The sequence below is a fragment of the Electrona antarctica genome, assembly GCF_951216825.1.
Source record: "Electrona antarctica genome assembly, chromosome: 22".
In the NCBI taxonomy this organism is placed as follows: Eukaryota; Metazoa; Chordata; class Actinopteri; order Myctophiformes; family Myctophidae; genus Electrona; species Electrona antarctica.
In genome coordinates, this window is record NC_136805.1 from 8,629,361 (window position 1) to 8,656,131 (window position 26,771).

Genomic DNA, 26,771 nt, shown 5'->3' on the forward strand with positions numbered 1-26,771 from the left:
CCGTGTGTGTGCGTGCGTGTGTGTGTCGGTGTGTGTTGCCTCAGGTTGCGTCTCTGTCACAGCAGCAGCAGCAGCAGCAGCAGCTGCTGCACACTCAGACACACTCAGACACAGGAGGCTGCAGGGATGAGGGAGAGAGAGGAGCTGAGGAGAGCCGTAGAGCAGAATGAGCGCCTGCTGTCCAGGGTCGGAGAGCTGGAGCAGCAGAACGGCCAGCTCAGCAGAGACAACAATGAGGTGGCCACTCTGTACCGAGCTGTAAGTCTCATTATATACATACCCACCATCTCCTCTCAGCCTGATCCTATCCTAGAGTCCATCTGTCTCTGTATGGGACTAGGATGCTCTCTCTATCTCTCTCTCTCTCTCTCTGCGCCTCTCTCTCTCTCTCTCTCTCTCTCTCTCTCTCTATCTCTCTCTCTATCTCTCTCTCTGCCTCTCTCAGTCTCTGCCTCTCTCTCTCTGTCCCCCCTCCCTCCCTCCCTCCCTCTCTCTCTCTCTCTCTCTCTCTCTCTCTCTCGCTGTCATATTTTCATTTGTTTCCATAAGAAGAAAAAAAACACTTTCGTAGTGATTATTCAAGATTGGGTTGAGTTTCTGCTCAATAAGGACTTTTTCCAAACATGGTCATTATTCCATCTCTGGGTGGATGATATTAAATGCATAATGATACCCTTCAGGAAGGGGTGAGATCCGCTCACAATGACAGACATGGCTTGTTCTAGGTATTTTATTGCCCCCCCCCTCCCCATCTCTCTCTCTCTCTCTCTCTCTCTCTGTGGTTTTTACTGCTGTGTTGACCAATTTCTATAGTCGATGGTTTTATTGAGAAACAGTACAGTGCGTGCGTGTGTGTGTGTGTGTGTGTGTGTGTGCGTGCGTGCGTGCGTGTGTGTGTGTGTGTGTGTGTGTGTGTGTGTGTGTGTGTGTGTGTGTGTGTGTTTAATGAGACCGTGCGTGGCGGCTGACTCACAGCCTTCTGTGTTGTCTCCCGGGGCATGCCTCTGATTGAGTGCTTTACAGTGAGGTGAACCCAAGTTTCGACACGCCCCCTTTTGTTGCAGGGATCAACATATCGGGCTGTAATGGTGTTTAGTTTGACGTATATACTGCTTATGCGACTGTGACTGTGGCTCAAGAGGTAGAGCAGGTTGTCCAATGATCCATGGGTCGGTGGTTCGAATCCCGGCTCCTCCTGTCTACATGTCGAAGTGTCCTTGGGCAAGACACTGAACCCCAAATTGCTCCCGATGTGCTGGTTGGTACCTTGCATGGCTTCCGCCGCAATCGGTGTATGAATGTGTGTGTGAATGGGTGAATGTAATGCACAATCTATGTAAAGCGCCTTGGATAAAGGCGCTATATAAATGCACCATTTACCATTTATGCCAGTGGTTCTCAACCCTTTTCATGTCAAGGTCTATTATTTAATCGGCCACCATGGACCACCATTTGATGAGATTTAGCCTCGACTCGGACCCAAAAGTAAAGAATATTTTGTTGTCGTTGGATAATATTTTGTCCACAATTCCATGTTGTATTGATGTGGTACCATTAGGAGAGATAACAGGCAAACGTTGATCAAAATAACATCTACATTCTCTTATTGTGTAGACTTCTTGTAAATTAAGTAATGCAGATGTTTAACAATAATTTAACTCTTGAGAGCGTCCATTTAGAATAGTTTAATTTTACACTATCAAGAGTTAAAGCTCTATAAGGGTCCATTTGGTTACCAACTCTCCATCATTTAGCTGGGGGCCACCTGGAACCCGCTCAAGAACCACTGGTGGTTCCCGGACCACTGGTTGAAAACTACTGGTTTTATACCGATTGCTCAGCTGTTAGGAAGAGGCCAGCCGGCGTTTCTACGAAGACATGTGTTTCTGCAGGAACAGTTTGTTCATCCTTTAATCACTCAAAAGTAACTGAAGTCAAAGTCGTACGATTAGTCACAGATGTTACCGCAGTGAAATTTGTTCTCCGCATTTGACCCATCTCTTGGAACGGTGAGCCGCAGCGTGCGCCGCACTCGGGAATCATTAGTTGATTTGACCCCCAATCCAACCCATTGATGCTGAGTGCCAAGCAGGGAGGCATTGGGTCCCATTTTTACAGTCTTTGTTATGACCCGACCGGGGATCGAACCCCGACCTCCCAGTTTCAGGGCGGACACTCTAACCACAAGGCCACTGTCTGGTCAACTGATGATCCTCAGACAGTAGGATTTATTTTCCCGAAACACCTACATGATATCCATCGTGTGTGGCCAGATTAGATCATCATCAATCAAATAAAATACAATTATCATCTACAATTGCTGCATTTCCTGTGCAGCAGTCTTACCAGGCGGCGGTGGCTCAGGGGTAGAGTGGCTGGATGGAAACCGCAAGGTTGCCAGTTCGAACCCGGGCTCCCCCAGAGTTGTCGAAGAGTCCTTGAGCAAGACACTGAACCCCTAATTGCTCCTGATGTGCTGGTTGGTGCCTTGCATGGTTTACGCCGCCATTGGTGTATGAATGGGTGTGTGAATGGGTGAATGTAATGTAATGATCTATGTAAAGTGCCTTGGATAAAGGTGCTATATAAATGCACCATTTTACCTCTTAACCACTTTTCAACCCAGCGTCCCTATGTTGGTCAGGTGATTATAGGCAAAAAAATAATAAATAAATAAAAGTGAACATAGCAGATCTGCAAGCTCACGTGTCACGCGCATTGTGACCTTGTTATAGATATATATTTTTTAAAGTATGAAATAGGGCAGGCCTTAAATCACACTACAAAGTAATATTCCACGTTGAGTTTGATTCTCATGTCTGTAATCATGTTGTCAGTACTGTAGTTGTCACATTTTTCAAATAGCCATTATGTAACGGTATGAAATGAAACTTGCATAAGGGCAGCAGAGGACTTGGCGCGGCAGCCAGGAAAGGGAGAAGGAGAGAGGAGGAGGAGCAGTGCTGCTATACTGCCAGTGTTTGGAGAAAGTGCTCCAAGGGTTGCCCAGGGGATTTAGTCATTACTGGTGCTGAGTGCCTTAACAGACCCTTCAGATGGCTTCAGAAGAATGCTCTGAAGAAAGAAAGAAAAAAGAAATCAAAGAATCGGACCACTGCTCCTCCCTCGCTCTGCATTTTACTGCTGGTCTGGTTCCGACAAATCAAACTGCCGTTGAGATTTGAGAATTCCGCTTATTGTGGCCATCTGTTGGTGGCACTGGATATCCGTACTGTATTGTTACTGTATATGAGGTATTACCTGCAGAGTCTGCGTTAGATGATATTTCCTCCCAGTGCATGGTGTGGAAAGTACATTTACTCTGGTACCGCACATAAGTACACGCAACTTTGAGTATGTCTATTTCCTATGTCCAGCTTTTAGTGTGTGTGTAAACACAAACATTAACCCATTTGACCTGAGATCAGATTCTAAAAATGTCTTCTACATCCTGACAGTTTTCTGAAAAAGCTATGTTTCTATGTCAGTCGTTCTTCGATTTTTCAAAAATAGCAGTCCTACAAGCTCGTAGCGCGCCACTCGGTGGCGCGCTATGAGCTTGTAGATCTGCTATTTTTCAATAGCTAAAGCATAACATAATGCTAACACCAAAAGGGGTTCCTGCCCAAAATGGGTTAAATGCCGGAATGAGATGATGTATGATGATAAGAGCGCCCCTCACTTCACACAGGTGTGATCTTTCAATACTTCATATCTTCTACTGATCTACTCCACTACTGTACCGTACATCTTAGAAGTAAATATTGTGTGATTTTTACTCCACTAGAGTTATTTGAAAATCTTACAGGTTACTGGTTATACTTTGTAGATTTAGTTTATTATTACAAAACCTAAATTAACCAATCAACCGTATGTTATACTTATTTTATCCAAAAATAGCCGATCATCGGTATAGGCAGGTTTGGTCCTTATTTTTGAGTGGTGTAAACCACTCCTACAACTGGCTTTGTTAGTTTGTCTGTCTGTCTGTTCGTACCAAAAAATGAGCATGGTTGCTATGGTCACCCAGTTCACACGGGTGTGATTTCATTACGTCAGACATTACGTCAGACCACAGCTGATCAGTCTATATAAGACCTTACACCACTCAGTTCACACGGGTGTGATTTCATTACGTCAGACATTACGTCAGACCACAGCTGATCACAGTCTATATAAGACCATACACCACTCAGTTCACACGGGTGTATTTAGATGATATTTAACTATTATAGCATGCTAACTTTCCATGAATAGAAAGCCTGCAGTTTCTATCAGCTTGGATTCCTCATCGATGATGTCACTGTAGACGGGTTTCTGAACTGTCCACACAGCCCTCCTCTGACACAACAGGTACTGTTGACCAAGCAGACAAAAAAATGATATTTATGAGGATAGGTTGAAAATGGGTGAAGTGGTCATTCATGTAAAAACAATCGTACTTCTTTCGACCGCGGATTCGTCATCAACGCGTCCACATAGTCCACAAACACTTTTTAGACCAACATAACATTACATTTTTATCATTTTTCCCCCCACTTCTGACTTCCAACTATACACATAATAGAGTGAATCAGTGGAGGAGACGGAAACAGGCAACATAATTCATACCGTGGAGCCTTTCTGATTTGACTCCAGTGAGAAATGTGACCCTCTAGTTGTCAGAGCTATTTGGTGCTCAATGGCTCCAGGAAGGTGTCCAGGTTTCCATGGGAAGTTTGTCCCTCTGTTAAGCCAGAGATTTAGCATAGTGGATTCCTTTCTAATAATCACCCTACTGTTAATATAAAAAGTCAACACTGTGTGTGTGTGTGTGTGTGTGTGTGTGTGTGTGTGTGTGTGTGTGTGTGTGTGTGTGTGTGTGTGTGTGTGTGTGTGTGTGTGTGTGTGTGTGTGTGTGTGTGTGTGTGTGTGCGCGTGCGTGTGTGCGTGCCAACAACAACAACAAATTCATCCTTGTAGCATCTCCAGAATACTTACATACTCAATCCTCTTCGTGCTGGATAGCACATAAGGTGCTATACAGCATTGGTTCCCAACCTTTTAATAAGTACCACCTCAGAAAATATTTGGCTTTCCAAGTACCACCATAATAACTGATGTTAAAATACAGGAGCGCATTATACCTGCCCTTTTTGTTCCATTCCTAAGATAATAATAATACTGCTGCTCTGACAAAACTCTGTCTAACCCATTTTGACCTGAGATCAGATTCTAAAAAATGTCTTCTACATCCTGACAGTTTTCTGAAAAAGCTATGTTTCTATGTCAGTCGTTCTTCGATTTTTCAAAAAATAGCAGACCTACAAGCTCGTAGCGCTATGAGCTTGTAGATCTGCTATTTTTCAATAGCCAAAGCATAACATAATGCTAACACCAAAAGGGGTTCCCGCCCAAAATGGTCTAATCACTAATCTAATCTAATGTGATTAATCCGTTCTCAGATCTTCTATTAACGGCTAGATGTGCTGTCATGCTCATTTCAGCACGGCTGGATAGCCTATTTCAACCAATTGCTTGGTTCAGAAGAACTATACCTGTAGCAATATAAATATTTCATTCCACTTTTCCACATTCCACACCCAAACTCTTTAATTTCTTTCTCCACAGCAGGTCTCTCCAGATCACATTTTGACAGTGGGGTCAGGCCTGTTCTCCTGTACAGGTCTTCAGTGGAGACTGCCAAAATATCCTCAGTATTCACCTAAGGCAGTGGTTTTCAAACAGAGGTCCGGGGGACCACCAGTGGTCCTCGAGGGGGTTCTTTAACTGGAGAGCGTAAAATGAAACTTTGCAACTTTTGCATCTGAGTGGCTAAATCTCATCAAATGGCGGTCCGTTGCTCAAATACCCAATAAATAATGGCCCTTGGCTTGATATGAAAAGGGTTGAAAACCACTGTCCTAATGCATCTTCTTTGGAATATGTCCAGCTTGTGACAGATGGCCTGGGTCATTTTCCATGACTCTGCACCATCCAGGAGAACCACAAGGACGTTGCTCTTGAATATGGTTAGGTTTGGTTTCTATACTGATCTTGCATGATCTCCATTTTGTTAAAAGCTCCCCGTGCCTTACAGATCCTACTCTCTACATCTGCCCCTGAATAGCCTTCTGTCATTAACCCATTTTGACCTGAGATCAGATTAAAAAAATGTCTTCTACATCCTGACAGTTTTCTGAAAAAGCTATGTTTCTATGTCAGTCATTCTTCGATTTTTCAAAAATAGCAGACCTACAACCTCATAGCGCGCCACTCGGTGGCGCGCTATGAGCTTGTAGATCTGCTATTTTTCAATAGCTAAAGCATAACGTAATGCTAACACCAAAAGGGGTTCCCACCCTGGAATGGGTTGACTTGCTTCCCAGGTATAGGTACATCCTGGACTTCCTCCACATTTTTATTGAGGGGCGCCGCAGGCCCCGCCTATGTACAGCTTTGAGGGTTTGTGTTAAACACAAACATTGTTGTTTAACACAAACATTGAATGTCATTGAAGGGCCAGCTTTGAGTGTTTGTGTAAACACAGACATTGAAGACGAAAGATGAGGACGCAAATTGTGATTTGCCCGGAATGAGATGTTGTATGTCTGATAAGATAAGCTGATAAGAGCGCCCCTCACTTCACACGGGTGTGATTTTTTATTATTTATGATGGTTGGTTTGGGGATTTAGCTTTATCAGTTTTGTCTTTCCTGTGTTAACACATTTTGTGCCCAAGACGTCTGTGGACGTCTTTGGTATTACCGCACGGGCATAGCCCAAGACGTCTGTGGACGTCTTTGAAAAGGAAAAAAATATATATTTTTTTATTTTTTTTAAAAATCATAACAATCAAAACAATGATTTATTTTTTATTTTTTATACGTGGTGCCAAAGTTTGTGTTTTCGCCATTGAGAATGCATTTGGCGTTTAAATTAAATAACTCAGAAACTATAAAACATTTCAAAGTAAAAAGTTCCAGCATGTGTCTCCACAGTCAGCTGAATTATAAAAAATGTGAATGGATATTCTAGGTGAAAGTGATTTTTGGGCAGTTTTGCGTGGGCTCTCAATGTGTTTAATGGTGAGACCAATCTTTGCCATATCCATATATTGCATCTCCAGAATGCAGGACGATAAACAGAAGAGCAAAGTGCACTGTTTCTAACTTTCTATACAGGGAAATTAGCCTGAGCTAATTTCTGGTCTAACCCATTCTGGGCGGGAACCCCTTTTGGTGTTAGCATTATGTTATGCTTTAGCTATTGAAAAATAGCAGATCTACAAGCTCATAGCGCGCCACCGAGTGGCGCGCTACGAGCTTGTAGGTCTGCTATTTTTTTAAAATCGAAGAACAACTGACATAGAAACAGCTTTTTCAGAAAACTGTCAGGATGTAGAAGACATTTTTAGAATCTGATCTCAGGTCAGAATGGGCTAGAGGGGCGGGTCACGGCAGAGATTTGCGCACGCCCTGATTGGATCTCACCCCCCCAGTGCAGCGCTACGTCACATAATTTGGAGCGACTCCTCCCACTTTTAGACCAGAGCGACCAATGCGTTCCTCCCATAGAGTATATAAAAGGATAGAGACTGAACTGGCGCGAAGCTCCGCCCCCCCAGCTATTCATGTCAGTGGAAGTTGCTCAGTGGCGTTTTGAAGCACCCGGAAGACTGCCGGAAGTACCGTCTCAGAACGTCTACTTCCGCATTTGACCACCAAATTTTGGTGGTCAAATGCGGAAGTGCAACCGAGCGCTCAATGTTAAAGCCCAGCTGCACGGGGTTTCCCGGTCATGAATACACGGGTCCGCCTGTAGTCCCTCCTCCTACCACTAGGGCCCAGAGCTTCAACGTTGAATAGCCTCACTGGCCCCTTGGTTCCTCCAGACTGAAAGCCTGGTACCGAGGCTAATGGGAAATCAATGTGGAGTGCTCCCTGGGTCCTCCAGAGTGATTCGGATGCCCCAGTTAGCCGTGTGGAAAATACCTTATCGTCTGGATAACCCTGGCTCTGAGGGTTTCTGGGAGGGACCCTTTGACTCTGGGGGTGAAGAGGTGGCTGCAGATGGAGAGAACAGACAAGTGGGCAGAGGAAATGATGGAGTTTAGATGTTCAAGGGCAACAGGAGGGAAGCGGAGAAGCATGTGGAGAAGAGAAGAGCGGTATGATGGAGCATTCAGACCATGAGTGTTGCAGTTGCACCTGATGGTTCTGGCAGCAGAGAAATCAGTGTTATACACATGAGAAGATCATTGAGTGCCTTGTTCTGGCAGTTTTAAGTTACAGTTTTGAGGGGCGCTAGCTCCTCATATGGCCAGCTTTGAGTGTTTGTGTAAACACAAGCATTGAAGACACCCGGGTGTAATCTTTATTTTAATCAAGTACTATTGAAGCATTTTTATTGAATACTGTTTAACCTATTTAGACCGGCTGCCGCAGCAGCGTTACTTGCTCTGAAGTAGTCTTTTTTTGTCAGGTGACTAGTGAATGCTCATGAAATGTAGAAGACCTAGTCATACACGAGTCATACTGAGGACCAGAGCCATAACTCTGTTCACTTCATGGGGCCAGTCCAATGGCAGCTCTCCCTACATAGACTTCTATTGAGAATGGGGACAACAAATAGGGACAAGTCCTGGACCGGAAGTAGGCAGAAATGCATTGGACTCAGCAACAGCCCAGCTTTAATGATCTTAAATCCCTTTTTAGTACAACATACACATTACAGAGACTGTAGGGTAGGTTTAGATTGAGACTGGCTCATGGACAATTACATCACCATGGTAGCCTACAGTACATCGGTCAGAATATACAGACAAGGAGAGTTCCGTTTAAGCCTTTATTTTCCTTTGCGCCTATTTGACCCTTCCCACAATAGCTTCTCTCATGAGACCACACACACACACACACACACACACACACACACACACACACACACACACACACACACCACACACACCACACACACCACACACACACACACACACACACACACACACACAATTCAACAGTGCATAAACAATGACAGTTAGGTACCTAAGACAATTAGACTCAAGGGGGGGGGGGGGATGGGTAGGCCTACCACTACATATTAGGAGTACACAAACATGGGAAATAAACATTCAATATTATCCAAGTTACTGATACTAAAGTGACTATGTGCACTGCGCATTACACACATTCTCTACAGTTCAGGAAAACAGATTAGGATTACATTTAACACAAATAACCAATACAATGCAATATACAAATGAACATGAACAAACTGAACTCACTTCAATGACACATAACCAAGGACAGAGGGCTCTCAGGTGGTGGCGTTGCTGCTGCTGACAAACAATGACTACATGGACAGGCACTCAGGCAGTATATATAGCAGGCCACTGATTGAGGTGTGAGTGAGAGCAGGTGAGATTACTGATTGGTAGGGAGTGACAGCAGGAAGTGGGTGGATCCAATCCATGAGTAGGCCAGGGGGAAGGTTGCTGTTGGTAACTAGGATGACTCTTTTCTACAGAGACTTTAGTTGTTACTGTACAATACTTTAAAACAGTTGGCATGTTGCACACATGCCTAAAATAGCTCTTATTTGCGCCGCCCTCGTTGAAAACAATGTATTTCAAACTCCAGCTTGGCTCAGTTCAGGCTGCATGAACAGCACTCGAGTGCCCGGTTTCTTCCCCCTCAATATCGTAACTCTTCTATTATATGGCTAGTCCTAGTCCTGATTGGCTGCCACACACAGTCACACACTGCTTTCATGTATTGGTTACTCAGGTCACATGACCAGGAACAGGAAGCACTGCAGGTAACAGAAATCTCTAGAGACACTCAATGTTATGTAACGTATGTTATGATTGAGACCGGCCGGTTGAGAGGAGCGTTCGTTACTTAAATAAAGAAACCAGTGCTTCTTTCACCTGACAAATATCACTATGTGATCATTTCTTGTTTTTGTACTTTTCCGGATTTCCGTATTCAATTCTGTGAAGTTTGTCAGAAAGACCTCAGGTTTTAGGGTGTCTTTCATCAAACTGCCTTATGGCCAGAACCAGTCTCACGTCTAAATGTGTTAACGGTACCGGTAGTAAGTACAGTAAGTACAGTCAAAGGTTCTGCTAAAAGGATAACACAGAAAGCCGCAGGGGGGATGTTTCCATTGTACTCCATCCATCTCCAACCGCTTATCCGGAATCAGGTCGCAGAGGTAACAGAGATTTCCAGACTCCCATTTCTCCAGCAACATTAATTCATCAATTAGCACAGGGGTTCTCAACCCGTGGGTCGCGACCCCTCGGGGGGTCGCCAAATTATTTTAGGGGGTCCCCAAATTATTTTCAAAAAAAGATTTCTTTTTTAAAAAAAATGTTCACTATTTTTCAAAAATAGCAGACCTACAAGCTCGTAGCGCGCCACTCGGTGGCGCGCTATGAGCTTGTAGATCTGCTATTTTTCAATAGCTAAATTATAACATAATGCTTAAAACACCAAAAGGGGTTCCCGCCCAAAATGGGTTAAGGTTATTGTAGCAGTCAATTTATATTGGGGGTCGGGAGGGGGCGGGGCGGGGGTCCCGAGACATTGCCAAAGCATTTCCGGGGGTCCCCGGCCAAAAAGGTTGAGAACCCCTGAATTAGCAGACACTCTTATACAGACGGATTTACAAAGTGTAGTTGAATTGAGTTGAGAAGTGAGGGTGAGGTGGAGTCTGAAGAGGTGAAGTGTTGTCAGGGGAATAATCGTCTGTGCATCCAGAGCACTTTCCAAGTCAATTTGTCACTACACCTGTCTTCTCATTACCTGTAATTATATCCTGGGCAGTGTCTTTCTATATTAATTTAAGTTTGGTATTGACATACATCTGAAAAATGACTCAATTCAGATGATGTATTAAATGCAATGAACATATTTGAGACTTTGTAGAGATTGTATTCTGGAAGTGCTTTAGGAAATTGGTTGAGAGAGCAGGCTAGATTTCAGTTATTAATTTCGTTCCGTGTATAATGTATACAGTCAGAGACGAAATGTTTTTATAATCGTCATGGGGGCCCGATGGGCCCGCCCCCTCCCCCCCGCTTAAAAGAGGTGTTAAGGTGCGTTCAGACTTGGATGGTATTTCTAAGGCTCTGGATGGTTAGAGCGGCGCGATTACATACAAAGTCAATGCAAAGACGCGAACGGTCGCAGCGCGACCTGGCGCGGCACAAACGGGACGGACCGAGGCGAATATATATATTCCATAGAGTAATGATATATTCAGGTCTAATTCTTCATGGGGGCTCCAGCCCCGCCGCCCCCACGGAGTCTACGTCACTGTATACAGTAGTATAATTAAGTACAATTAAGTAGTAACTTAATTATCAAACATGATACACAATGCAATGACCACTGGAATGGAATGGAATGTACACATGGACAATTTGGTGCATCCAAGCAGTAAAGTGAGGGCTCCAACCAGGGAACCAGCATGAGGTCAGTCCGTTGCTCTCCCCAGGTTGACGGAGGGTGTGTAGAGCCCAGGATTACATTAGATAATTGACACTGGGTGAAAAAAATGGGATAGAAAATCGTGGGAAATTATAGTTAAATAAAAAGGACTCCCAAAAATGTATTCTGAATAAGGCTAAGGGTTATAGTTTGTTTATTTGTTATTATATATACTGTGCAGTCAAAGAAGATTATTCATACTTCTGAACACAAACACAAGCTCTTCTAATACTCCACGAGGTGGTCTGGAATCTCTGGATGATCCGCCAGGCTGATCTGATCACACAACGCCAGCTCAGCGTGACTTCTTCTGAACATCCACACCTCTTAGCTAATGCAGCCTGTCGTGATCGGATCACATTTTGGGTGACTGGCTACAGCAAATTTAGATTTTAGTTTTTGTTATAGGGCTCCATCTTGCGCCTTGTCCCTTATCCCTTAACTTATTTTGCAATTTATTTATTTTGAAAATCATTTTAAAATAGTTCAACTAGCCGATCTACATCTACATGTTGTGAGCTTGTAGATCAGCTACTTGAACTATTTTAAAAGGTTTTTTAAAATAGTAAAAAATGGCAAATAAGTTTAGGGATAAGGGTTAAGGGGTGGCGCAAAATATAGCCCTAAAGTCTCTTGAATAGTCACCTGGAATGTTTTAGTGTTAGTCTAATTTTAGTCGACAAAATATAAGATTTTAGCTGACTACAGTTGATTTAGTCGAGTAAAATGTATTTTGGCGGTCCTTGATGGTGTCGTAATGGCAGATTTTACACTTTGGTTGCATTCTGATATTAGCCGATCTACAAGCTCACAACGCGTCGCAGTGCGACGCGTTGTGAGCTTGTAGATCGGCTAATATCAGAATGCAACCTACGGTAGCTTAAAACTGGATCTCTTCTCCATTAGTCCCTCCCTAACATTTTAGTCTAGTTTTTATTTGTTGACGAAATTGACAATATACTGTATTTAGTCATAGTTTTAGTCATAGTCATAGCTTCGTTTTTATTTAGTTTTTGCTTAGTTTTCGTCAGTGAAAAAAGGGAGTCGACGAACATTCTTCGTCCATAGTTTCAGTCGATGAAATCAACACTGCCCCAAAGCCAAAGGTCACATTGAAACAAGTGTACAGCCTAGTCTTTGGCAGTCGACCCCCTGTCAGAAATAGTGTTAGTGTTGGAGGGAAGTGGTGTCTCTTGGAGGCTGAGTCTGGGCTTTGCTTATTGTCTCTAGCTTCTTCAGCACCCGTGGGAGTCGTAGTGGACGGCCATGAACAGACTCCACTGTGCTGCCTGTCTGCACAAGAATTCTGACCACGTTGTCAAAATTAAATGTGGGGGGGAAAAGAGCGAGAGAGAGAGAGAGAAAGAATTCTCTGAGAAAAGAAGTTTGTTTTAATGTTCTTGTGGTTGGATTGGATGCCTTCCATGGGCCAGTGGTGGTATTGGCAGGGTGCTTATCCTCCAGGACATGGCCCAACTGGATCCAGTTCTGGTCATTTTTAGATCCTGTGCTATTTTAGCTTTATATAATCAAGAGAGGTTCAGGCTCCATTGCATGAATACAACAGTATTCTTCTGGACACTCTGGTCGTGTCGGATGCTCTACAACAATATTTATCTCCACCAAGCTGGAAGTCCGGGGGGTGGAGATGATGTTTTGTTGCGTATTTGTGTCTGTCTGTAATCTTGGAAACCGCAGGTCCGATCAGCGGTCATACTTTGCATGCAAGCTGCCAGTAGGCCAAGGAAGACTCACATTGTTTTTATATCGGCCTCATGGTGACTCTATACCAGGCTGCTTTAAAGTTTTTCATATAACTCTTGAAGCATATACATCTTTTTGGATCATGGCTTAACTCCCCATAGTCTATAGGCCATGCCCATATCCACCTACCTAACTAGATGTCCGCCAGTTTGTTCTACTACTTGTACAGATTTGGGCCAATACTTCACTACACACTATCTCTGGAGTGTATCAGAGTTGGCCTCCTAATCTTATTGGCTATGGCTTCCAAAGTTTGCAGGCTTGCGGGAAGGAAGTATTAGGTCACATTCCCACCTAATACTTCGGTAGACTCGATGCGAATGGGAGGAGAATTGGGACTTCTTGCATATTTAATTTGTTGCGGTTTGCCTTCACAGTCACACTGTCATCCGCAGCTATTGGAAACGCAGCAGGGGCCGGACCTTTATCAATGTGTTCCATTCATAAACTATAGCCTACACAGTGAAATCTATGGTGATCAAAATTTCAAATTATACTCATAACGTGCATGTTTCGTGCCAAATGAGCCTTCACACCTGCCAAACGAAGTGCACTTTCTGACAATGCGCAGCAGGATTCGTTTTAATCGCAGCAAAGCTTTCTGGTGTGAATGTCACCTTAGTTTCAAAAATCATGACGCTTTTGTGATTATACATTGGAAATTGTCTTGGTGTCTTCATTCACTTGTGTTTTCCCTGAAGTACCTGCATGGTTGTTTGTAATGCAATACAATACCTAATAATGATTCTGCCCGCATCACTGCTCCATGTTTACCTCAGATATAGGATTGCTTAGTCTACTAGCCATGCAAGTCCTTAGTCTACTAGCCATGCAAGTCTTAGTCTACTAGCCATGCAAGTCTTAGTCTACTAGCCATGCCAGTCTTAGTCTACTAGCCATGCAAGTCTTAGTCTACTAGCCATGCCAGTCTTAGTCTCCTAGCCATGCCAGTCTTAGTCTACTAGCCATGCCAGTCTTAGTCTACTAGCCATGCCAGTCTTAGTCTACTAGCCATGCCAGTCTTAGTCTACTAGCCATGCCAGTCTTAGTCTACTAGCCATGCCAGTCTTAGTCTACTAGCCATGCCAGTCTTAGTCTACTAGCCATGCCAGTCTTAGTCTACTAGCCATGCAAGTCTTAGTCTACTAGCCATGCAAGTCTTAGTCTACTAGCCATGCCAGTCTTAGTCTACTAGCCATGCCAGTCTTAGTCTACTAGCCATGCCAGTCTTAGTCTACTAGCCATGCAAGTCCTTAGTCTAGTAGCCATGCAAGTCTTAGTCTACTAGCCATGCCAGTCCGGGTGGCTTCATTCAAGAACATCAGCTGTGCTTTACTTCTAAAGCACAATATGCCTCGTTGTTCTTGCTAAGATGAATGGCGTGGCATTGTGGGAATGATGTGGGCGTGGGCATGCAAGAACGTTATGTCAATTACAACATGGAACACAGAGAATAAAAGTGCATTTCTGACTGTGTGTGTGGAATACTGCCCTCGTATTCCACGTCTTTGTGTGGTGGTGCAGCTGCAGGGCTTTGATGGTGGAGCTGAGGGTTGTGTTTCTGGGAAGAGAGAGCGGCACGTCGTCCAAGGACTTTTCTTTTGCATGTGTGTGTGTGTGTGTGTGTGTGTGTGTGTGTGTCTGACCTGACATCCTACACCAACGATCGTCCCTCTGGGAGACACTTGGATCCCGGGGAAACTGGGGAGAGACACCTGCTTTTCGTGAGCCAGAGGAGAGAGAGAGGACGGGACAGTTCAGCATTGAGAGTGGACTGGGGGTATAGCTGCCAGTTGCACTGGCTGAGTAACTGTGCGTGTGTGTGTGTGTGTGTGTGGAACTGTAGTGGGACCGGAGGCTTAGAGGAGAGGCCAGGTAGAAGGGAAGTTAACAAAAGAATGTTTGGATTTCAGGCAGCATAGTATTATCTGAAAAGAGGGGGGGTTTGCATGGGATGGTGGACTCTCTGAGAGTAGAGAAGGAGCAATGAGAGGGAGAGATAAAGCACGGTGCGGCTGACAGATTAAGGAGCTGCTGTGGGAGGCAACGGCGGCAGGTGTGCAGAGTGTTTCCAGAGCTGTACGCAACGCAGCGAGGAAGAGGAGTAGGGGATCGGCTGACCGGAACAAGAGTGGGATACCTTACAACAAGGGAAGTGGAACAGAACATCCAAGCCTTTTTTTGGAGCAAGGGGATGGTTTGGCAGTAGTACAGGTACAGTCAGTACGTTTATTTTCCATCGAGGCAGTGCAGGTGAGGTGTTGGATTACTGAACCTCACACAGAGGTGAGGTTTACTGTACAGTAGTGCGAGACGTCTTACAGTACGAGAGTTATACGAGATGGAGGCGACGCCTGCGAGGCGCCGGCAGCGTTGCCACTCCCTCTCTGACGACTCTGAGGAAGCCAATGGGAACAGCCTGCTGCAGGTGGAACCTGGTCCCGAACCGGAACCAGAGGACCTGGCCTGGGATAGCTATAGCACCGCACTGGAGCACAGACTAGCAGCTGTGGGTATAACTTGTGTGTGTGTGTGTGTGTGTGTGTGTGTGTGTGTGTGCGTGTGTGTGTGCGTGTGTGTGCGTGTGCGTGTGTGTGTGCACCTACATCTCGTGTGCCTTATGCAGAAGTCATGAATGAACACGTCCTACCTACCTGCATACTGGTTTACACACCTGTTCGAGAGGTGAAAGGTGACACCGTCATATGGTGCAACTAACAAATAACAAATTATAACTGAATGCACCAAAGTACGAACAGTATTTGCTGAGGTCAATTTTTTCGAAAAGCTAATTCTCGGAAAGAGCACAAGCCAAGCACTTTTATGGAAATAAATGCAGATGGAAATGTGATGATCTGGTGAATGCCCACATATTTGGGTATGTTATTAGCCGAAGTGCAGATGCCTTGCCCATGATGACTGGGTTCGTAAGAAAACAGAGGTAATCGCAACAGACTCTCGCAATCAGCCCTTTTTGACAAAATGATGTACTGCTCAGTAGAACTCGCTTATCAGGTCCGGTCCATACGTCACCCAGCTGCATTATATTAACGAGGAGGCAGGCTAATGAGTCAACGTTTCGTATTTGACTTGAGGGAGGATAAGTTGCAGCTTGTGGCATAGCCTGCGGTAAGACTTCACAAGAGCATGCTACTGTATCTCTGCCTTTGCTTTCATCATCTATACAGAAATGTCTCCGTACTATCTAAACTGTTTCCCTCTTCATATCTCCAATCTGTCTACTCCCTCTCACCTCGGCTTTCATCCTTCACCCCTGATATTTATTATGTCAGTCCCTCTCAAGCTTCCAACCTGCTTTTAAACACTCACTTTTTGCTGCGTACATGTGTAGAAAGAATGATAATTGCTGACATAGGGCATATTCCTTTATCTGAACCAGTGTTCATTTTGACAGCAAAATTCTGATTTAGTCTTAGTCTTTTGAATAACACATTTAGTTTGAGTCCTATTTTAGTCATCCGAAATATGGTTTAGTCTTAGTCTAATCTCAGTCGACCAGATCAAAATCTTAGTCTTTTAGTGTTGGTCTTAGTCATGCCAGTGTTCATTTTGACAGCAACTTCAGATTAGTTTTATGACTCCATCTATGTCATATTTTACTATTTTCCTAATTTTATCCCATGATTTGCAACCCATTTCTTCACCCAGTGTCAATTATCTAATGTAATCCTGGGCGCTATACTTCCTCAACCTGGGGGGGGGGGCAGCGGACTGACCTCATGCTTCCTTCTATGCATGAGGAGTCCAAGCTGCTTCTTTTCACCTGACAGGGTGGAGTTTCCCCGGCCGGAAGGAATACGTTATTCCGACCAGTTCCTTTCCCCTCCATCAGGCGCCCCGGCTGGCCAGGGGGAGGTAGTTTAGAGACCTGCGTATACTGATGCATGTGTCCCTATACTCCCTAGCGATGACATCAGGGAACGACGGTTTTCTACCTCTGGTCTGCTTTGAGGCAGGATTCCAGAGAAGAAGGGAAGATATAACCTCATTGTCAGCTCTGTAGCAGTGGCCGGCAAACTGTGTTCTTCTGGATCGGACTTAGTGTTTAGTCTTTTAGCTTTAGTGTCAGTCCACAAAATGAACACTGATCTGAACCAAAGCCCCTCATCATCCGTCCTATATCTGTCCTCCTCCCCCACCACCTTCGGCCAGGAGCAGGAGAGCACCCAGGCGTCGGAGCAGCGCTGTGCCCAGCTGGAGAAGGCGCGCCGCGGCCTGGAGATGGAGGTGTCGGGCCTGTCGGAGCGGCTGGACGAGGAGGAGGCGTGCTCGGCCCGGCTGGCCCTCCACCGCGAGAGGCTGGAGGCCGAGTGCGGCAGCCTGAGGCGAGACCTGGACGAGCTGGAGAGCGCGCTGACCGCCACGGAGAGGGACAAGCAGGTACTGTACTGTATAGCCAGTGGTGGAAAGTAACTAAGTACATTTACTTACATTAAGTACTGTACAATTTAGAGGTATTTGGACTTTACTTGAGTATGTCAAATTTTCAGTACTTTTTACTACTACTCCAGATGCAAATATTGTAATTTTACTCCACTACAATTATTTCACAACTTTAGTTACTAGTTACGTTGTAGATTTTCATTGTTATTACAAAACATACATTAACCCCTTCAGCGCTATATACATTTCGGCCATTTGAAAATAGCAGATCTACAAGCTCACAAGCTGTTTCCTCCAACTGCGCCTTGGTCTGCCCCGGGGTCTCCTCCCAGTGCAATAGATTCAGAATCATGAAAACCCCCTAGTTTGACACGTCACGTGCTACTTAAATCATAATGAAACTTTGAATGAAACACAAAGTTGCCCAAGGGATTTGGGTTGGAACAAATTGGGAGGTTATAGTAAACACCTTTTATGAACACATTTGTGAAGAAAGCTAGTAGCAGATTTGCCACAGATTTCGCGAACTTTCCCTAAGTATCCGGACAACAACATGTATAGCTGAAGACAGTCTGTACAGAGTGAGGGAGAGGGTTAAAGAAAGACAACTCTACAGAGAATAAGAACATAATCTTTTAGTATTTTTTTGTTCTTGCTGTACTTATTTGATGGATATAATTTGACAGAGGGGAGCATAAGGTAGCTACAGCATGTGCCATTATTCTGTCTTTCTTCTCCGACCTACCTAATTACCGGGTGGGACACCCGTGCAGAATTCACAGCGTAGTAGCGTCTCCCCATTGATTCTATATACCGCGTGCTCCTGAAGGACGCCAGGCATTGTGCGACCCATTACGAAGGCCTGTCTCATGGAGACTGAGAGTAACGACAGGGGCTGCCTTGACATCTACTGTTACAGTCCCTCAGCAGTATTTTCTATCTATCTAATTGAGGTGTATTATAGGATTAAGATGCTATCTTTGTTCAAGAATTCTTAAAAGAATGTATTGCATTCACCGCAAGACCTGTGCCAGTGGAAAGAAGAGGAAAAAAAAGAGTCCCTGTGTGGTATTCGTTGTTGCAGGAAGGCAGCGGTTCAATCACAACATATTTCTGTATCTTTCCTTTTACATGTTGTCTTAACCACCATTGGCAATTTGATCTGGCCGTGTGCACTTCGTGGAAGCGCGTTCTTAAATTCCCCAGGGATGTGAAGTGAACCGTGTGGTGAAGATGTTTTAAAAGGAAAGCTTGTGGGGAAAATCAGCAAGACTCGACCTGCCCATGTGACACACGGCTCCGGGGCATGGAACTGACATGACTTTATGTTAAATGTCTGAGGGTATTTGTTACTGTAATCCGAGTTACTTTGAATGGACATGATTTATTTAGATTTTTCCTACGGGGGCAAAATTGTTTGAACAAGAGCACAATGAGCCATTTTGTTCTGACGGATGTATCATAGCTATCGCGTGAATAATTCATCTTTTCTTTTTCTTTTTTTCTTTTGAATAACGTACAAGTACTCCGAAATATACTCTCCCCACTGAAGAGAGCATGATGTTTCGCTGACCTCTCCTGCTTTCTCCTCTCTCTCTCTCTCTCTCTCTCTCTCTCATCCACCCCCACTGGCTCGCATGTGCGCTGGAAACCTCTTGACAGCTTCCCAAAATATCCACGCTTGTCTCATTAGTTCCTGGTTGTTTCAAAATGAAGACCGGGATGCCACATGCATGAGGAAGACAGTTTGTGTTGACTAGAAAAGAAAAACAAAGTTTGGGTAGTGAGTACTAGTGACATGTGTTTGGTCATAAAGTTTGGGTAGTGAGTACTAGTGACATGTGTTTGGTCATAAAGTTTGGGTAGTGAGTACTAGTGACATGTGTTTGGTCATAAAGTTTGGGTAGTGAGTACTAGTGACATGTGTTTGGTCATAAAGTTTGGGTAGTGAGTACTAGTGACATGTGTTTGGTCATAAAGTTTGGGTAGTGAGTACTAGTGACATGTGTTTGGTCATAAAGTTTGGGTAGTGAGTACTAGTGACATGTGTTTGGTCATAAAGTTTGGGTAGTGAGTACTAGTGACATGTGTTTGGTCATAAAGTTTGGGTAGTGAGTACTAGTGACATGTGTTTGGTCATAAAGTTTGGGTAGTGAGTAGTACTAGTGACATGTGTTTGGTCATAAAGTTTGGGTAGTGAGTACTAGTGACATGTGTTTGGTCATAAAGTTTGGGTAGTGAGTACTAGTGACATGTGTTTGGTCATAAAGTTTGGGTAGTGAGTACTAGTGACATGTGTTTGGTCATAAAGTTTGGGTAGTGAGTACTAGTGACATGTGTTTGGTCATAAAATATATCATTGTTTTTTTACGGTTGTGGGATCGGCAATCACGGTTTCACAGCGTCATTATTGTTTCCGCAAAGGGAAAACACTTAAGGGCTGGGAGTATAAATCCCACATTAGTGATCTCAGAATGGACTGAATATAAGACCTAATTCTCTGGATGATTTATGTGGAACAAAACGGACAAGATTCTCTCTTGGAGGAGTTTCACAGCTAACGTGAATTCATTTGACTTTACATTATCAATATTGTTAGAGGGATGTGAATTCATTCACACTTTATAAATAAAAATATGTTCAAGCCTGCTGTCTCAATGTCTTTATAATCCCTAGTGATTTATATTCTGCTGTGGGGTTTCTCTCTGCTTGACCTGTCTGTCTGTCTGTCTGTCTGTCTGTCTGTCTGTCTGTCTGTCTGTCTGTCTGTCTGTCTGTCTGTCTGTCTGTCTGTCTGTCTGTCTGTCTGTCTGTCTGTCTGTCTGTCTGTCTGACACACACACACACACACACACACACACACACACACACACACACACACACACACACACACACACACACACACACACACACACACACACACACACACACACACACACACACACACACACACACACACACACAGTCTTCTGACATAGAGGTGAGGAGGCTATCGGAGGAGCTGTCCCAGAGAGATGAGTTGGTGCAGAAGCTCCAGAAGGAGAAAGAGCATCTTGTGGAGCTCAGCCAGGTATGAGACAGAACACAACACACCATCATTGTGGCCCTGGTGATTTTGGGAGCAAATCTTTATTTTGTCACAGCCTTTCGAGGCTTGTCATCTGAAATGTCTTATAGTTTTAGTCTAGTTTTAGTCGACTAAATATCACAAGATTTTAGTCGACTAAATTTAATGTTGTTGTCTAAAATGTATGTTGGCGGGCCTTGATGGCATCGTAATGCCTGATTTTACACTGATTTTACAAGCTTGTAGATCTGCTACACCGGAGAGCAACCAAACACCAAACACCAAAAATTACTTCGTCTTTTACTAGTTTTATTATTATTTTATTAGTCCCTCCCAACAGTCTAGTTTTTATTGGTTGACAAAACTGTCAATATATTTAGTCTCAGTTTCAGTAATCAAAGCCTATTTTTTTTGTTTTTTTTTTGCAGTGAAAAAAAAGTTGTCGACGAACATTTTTCCTCATAGTTTTAGTCGACAAAATGAACACTGGATTTGGGAAACCAAACCAGTTCCACATTTTGGGAACATTCCAACATGCTTGTCCTCTTCTGGTTACGTTACTGAGTAGCTTTTAATGCAGTGTGGAGGTTTTTGTCTATACGGCCGACCGTGTGTTGTTGTAACTCCTAGATTTGTCACATTTGTTAACGTACAACGGTGTGATGTCTCTCTCTCTCGCTGCTGGAAGCCAAACATGAGGAAAGTGGAACCATATGAGGCCGGCCCGAAACTGGCACTTATGATAAATGTCCTCCCTATCTACACGCACTCACCCCGCGCACACGGACACATACACACTCAGGCGCCGGGGCCCGCTGTGCTTTCCAAAGTATTACACGCGCTTCAAAACCGTAAATCCCGGGCCCCAACAACCTCATCACATTCTATGGCCGACTACTATAAGAGGCCCCCTCGCGCCATAATGCTTGCCAGATGATGCCTTGACCAACAGTAGCTAGCCTGCCTCTCCATGTAACTCGCGACGGCAATTTAGAATCGGATTCCATTATCATCCTACTGTTTATTGAACATGTCTTGTGTTATGGATGGAGCCGGGCACACAAAGGGAAGATTGTGGAAGAAACTTCTGAAGGCTCATAATCATTAGATAAACTCGTACAGCTGTTTCGGTTTGTTTGGCTAAAAGAAATCTCTTTTTATTTTGTTCACCAGATGTCCCAAACTCATTTGTACCCACTGACGGGGGGAGTGGGGACGGGCTCTCTGATGAAACAGGCGATGACTAGTCTTTACATGCAATTTTCCGTTCAAGCAAATTAAGTCCCATCTTCTCGTTGAATGTGGCCGGCAGATGCGTGTGAAGCGCGAAGTGGTGGTGGTGGTGTGGGGGGTGAGGGTGGGGGGGGGCGAGTGATTTAGGGACACATGTGCGGACCAGGCTAGCTCAGCCACCATCTCCGTTTCATCCCCAACAACAGCAGGCCATTGAGGACTTGCAGAGCGAGGAGGAGAAGGTGAACCTTCTGACCAAGGAGAGGGCCAAGATGCAGATGCAAACGGAAGAAGTGAGTTCATTGTTGATAGTCTGTCGTCCATTGTGTCCTCCTCGCGCTCTGTCTTCATCCCAGTGTTCAGCGTGCACACCCGCTGCACTCCATGCACACCCGCTGCACTCCATGCACACCCGCTGCACTCCATTTTATACAGTCCTTAAGCCATTTAGACCCGAGTTAAAAACATTCACTTTGAAAGAATATATATTCAAAGATTTGCACCACATTTTTTACGATTTTTCAAAAATAGCAGACCTACAAGCTCATAGCGCGCCACTCGGTGGCGCGCTATGAGCTTGTAGATCTGCTATTTTTCAATAGCTAAATTATAACATAATGTTTAAAACACCAAAAGGGGTTCCCGCCCAAAATGGGTTAATACATTGTGACTATACAGTATGACGTAATTAAGCACCACAAGGGTTTGGTTTCAGACCCAATTTATGAAATGGCTTTGCGTGTGTTCATTAAAAAAACAAGTGTGGAGTTTGCATGTTCTCCCCGTGTCCCCTAGGGTAGGTATACCTTCACAAAAAACATGCAGTAATCCTGGTCTCTATACTGCCTCCCCCTGGCAAGCTGGGGCACCTGATGGAGGGGAAAGGAACTGGTTGGAATAAACGTGTTCCTTCCACGGACGCGCTACGTCCTACCGGGGAAGCTCCCCCCTATCAGGTGAAAAGAAGCAGCGTGGACTCCTCATGCATAGAAGGAAGCATGAGGTCAGTCCGTTGCTCTCCCCAGGTTGGCAGAGGGAGTGTACTGTATTACTCCCTCAGGATTATATTAGACAATTGACACTTGGAGAATAAAAATGGGTTACAAAAATCTTGGGATAACCGGGATATATCTGGTGCATATTTCTGTGCGTTTGCATGGTCAGCTGGAGTACCAGTTGGAGCAGGAGCATATCATATTTCTGTGCGTTTGCATGGTCAGCTGGAGTACCAGTTGGAGCAGGAGCATATCATATTTCTGTGTGTTTGCATGGTCAGCTGGAGTACCAGTTGGAGCAGGAGCGGCGTCAGCGAGCAGAGCTGGAGAAGAGCAGGAGGAGGCTGGAGGGAGACGGCAGGTCCACCTTGGAGAGTCTGGGAGAGATGGAGAAGATGAGGAGCAGCCTGGAGGAGATCATCAGAAAGTCAGTCAAACGGATGTCACACAGTACAATGCCTTAAAAACCCCATTTTGACCTGAGGACGATTCTACAAATGTCTTCTAAATCCTGACAGTTTTCTGAAAACGCTATGTTTCTATGTCAGTGGTTCTTTGATTTAAAAAAAAATAGCAGACCTACAAGCTCGTAGCGCGCCACTCGGTGGCGCGCTATGAGCTTGTAGATCTGCTATTTTTCAATAGCTAAAGCATAACATAATGCTAACACCAAAAGGGGTTCCCGCCCAAAATGGGTTAAAAACCCCATTTTGACCTGAGGACTATGTCTTCTAAATCCTGACAGTTTTCTGAAAAACCCCATGTTTCTATGTCAGTGGTTCTCAAACAGTTTCATGTCAAGGACACCCAAAAATATATGTAATTGGCCGCCGACCCCCATCTGAAAATATGTTGTTCCAGGGACCCTCCCAGAAGCAAATATTTCAGACGTTGAGACGTTCGCTCTGAAAGAATATATATTAAAAGATTTGCGCCACATTTTCACGATTTCTCAAAAATAGCAGACCTACAAGCTCGTAGCGTGGCACTCGGTGCCGCGCTATGAGCTTGTAGATACTTGTAGATACTTAATGCTTATATAGATAAGCATTAAGTATAACATAATGCTTTAAAAAACCAAAAGGGGTTCCCGCCCCAAAATGCCTTAAAAACCCTTAAGACCTGGAACGCATGTGTCACTTGGTTGACACTAAGGTCTCAGAGGCACTTGCCCGTTGGGCAAGTAAAGTTCATGTTCCACTTGCCCTCAGCTCATGGCCACTTGCCCCCCAAAATATATTGTAGGCCTACATTTTGCATTACTGTTTATTTTAATGTATTTTTTACTTTCTACTTGCATGCTTTGAAACGTTTCCTTTCCCAGTTTTAAGTCAGTCACAATAGGCTACAGTAAACAATCAAGTTATGTAAATACTATATTTTATTTTAACAATACAAGGTTTATTTTAACATTAGAGGTAGCTCTCTTCATTACTGGAGGTTCCACTTTCACACATCCATTAGCATACTATCAGTATCAGCATGAGATGAGTATTGAATGACTGGCAACCATTAAACAACGACGTTCTGAAAACACAATAAACCAACCAGTGATGGTATTGTTGACAATTGGGCAGGCAATGTATATTGATGTGTGCACTGTGCAAGCGTTCTGCGAGATTTACTTTGTGGTACAACGGTGTTGTGTGCCGAAAACAGCTGATCCACACACAAGCTCACGGCGCATCGCATCCCAAGCGTTGTGAAGCATGCATGCAACATTCGAGGCGCGACACCGCCGTACGACGGAGCATCGCCACATAGTGTTGCTCGGGCAGAGCTTTATTGGCGACTCGCGAAGCGGGTTGTGGCGTCGTCATGATGCCATGTTTATATTGTTTACCGACTGAACATACCGGTCAGAAAGCTGGGGAAGTCACGGCAAAACTTTGCAGAGAAGGACGGTGCTGTAGTAGCAGCCATGGAAACGCGACAGTCCACTCCTCGAGAAACTTTCGCTGACGTTGTTCTGACTCATTTACTTTTTCTCGTCGTCACTTTTTCCTCTCTGTGACTGTGTCCCGTAGTATTTTTTACCTTTTCCCCAGGCTGCTGGCCTGTTTTGGGGGGCTCAAGATTTTGCTGTGAGCAGGGACCTCTCTCATAGCTTCACGCGTGCTAGTAGAGCTACAGTGTGTGTGGTGGTGGTGGTGGTGGTGGCGGCGGCAGGGGGTTGCTTCGGGAGAGAGATAAGAAAGCAGGGGAAGATGCGGAGGCGGCGCGTAATGACCACGTTCAATATCTCATGTTGTGTAAATGTTTATATAGCCAACTAAACTAAGACGTTCACTCAAAATGCACACTTGCCCGACCGAGGCAAGCCGGTAGCAACCTTCACCTGCCCCGACCATTTTTTTTTACTTGCCCCGGGCAAGCGGGCAAGCGTTAGTGGTCAACCCCTGCTTTAGCTTTTAACCACTTTTAAAACCATTATTTATACTTTAGCTATTGGAAAATAGCTGATCTACAAGCTCATAGCTCATAGCTATGAGCTTGTAGATCTGCTATAGTACTTATTTTTGAAAAATCTGGATTGTATTATGATTGTGATTATATTATTCTTTCACAGCAAATGTGTTAACTCATATCTTTGCTTCTGGGAGGTCCCTGGGACAACATATTTGAGATCTGAGGGTCTGCAGCCCAATGCATATAATTCTGGGGGTCCTTGACATGAAGTAGTTTAGAGAACAACTGAAGACATTTAGAAGACATTTTTAGAATCTTAATGAGTTAACTGCATGAAGCCTGATCCAATCTGGTACAACAACCAGACAATAAACTAACAACATGTGGACCTATAATACTGTATCTAAACGAGTCTTGAAACGTATGGCAATATTGATTGTGGTGCTCCAGACTTGAAGCGAAAGAGCCCAGTGTTATCTCTGCACAGAGCCGTGTTATCTAAACTTTGAGGTGCCGGCCGGGGCCCCCCGGGCGCTCGGTGGAGTGGTTCCAACAAGTTGCTATCTGCCCTCTGTAACACGAGAGCAAAGGCATTTACTATACTGTACTATACCTGGAAATAAGGACCAACCGCAGACAGGGATCATTCCACACGCACGCACGCACGCACGCACGCACGCACGCACGCACGCACGCACACGTACACGTACACACACTTCACACACACACACACACCACACACACACACACACACACACTGCAAAACCCTTAGTGTTTGACACATTTTGAGTGGTGCAACCACTCCAAGGATGTCCAGTGTTAAACTGTTAACCTATGTGTTAACCTATGTGTGTGGCTATGTGTGTGGCTATGAGTACCAGTAGGGGCAAAAGTGGCCAGAAACAGAGAGAGAGAGATAGTGTTGCACTGTTGCCTAGTGCTAATTACACAGAGAGAGAGAGAGGAGAGAAGAGAGGCAGGGGGAGAGGGGAGTTGCACCACTCAGTTCACACAGGTGTGATTTTTAACTTGTGTTTCATTTTCTGAAAGTTATTGAACCATTGTTAGATATGTTAGGTTTGTTAGATGCCTATATGACCCGTGGGTTGGAAGTGGTTACGTCCGACAGAGTCAGAGTGGCCCCGTAGGCGTGTAGCAGTGGGAGTCACACACACATACTATAATTGACGAACAATAACCTAGCTGTAAAAAAGTGTAAAGCGGGTTATTCCTCTTTGACGTCAGTGACCCCCAGTGACCCCGCGCTGCATGGCCTTCTATAGGCCACTTCACTTTGAACATTAATCAAACGAGTGACTCACTCTCTGTTGCTATGGCGATCTGAGGTCTCAAACAATCCCCGGCGGCGGCGCCTCGGACCAAATGAAATCTGTCATTCAACTTTGCTCTCTCTTCCTCTCTCTC

General features: G+C 44.6%; 1 protein-coding gene across 1 annotated transcript; it reads left to right on the forward strand.

The window, feature by feature from the left end:
- LOC306914967 (uncharacterized protein) lies at positions 1–25,025 on the forward strand (the record flags this gene model as incomplete). Its single annotated transcript, XM_079492209.1, has 6 exons — positions 1–258; positions 17,412–17,639; positions 20,608–20,712; positions 22,149–22,235; positions 23,219–23,364; positions 24,986–25,025. Exons 1-6 carry the CDS (start codon positions 127–129, stop codon positions 25,023–25,025), a joined length of 738 nt encoding a protein of 245 aa, XP_079348335.1. The 5' UTR covers positions 1–126.
- Positions 25,026–26,771: the final 1,746 nt, after the last annotated feature.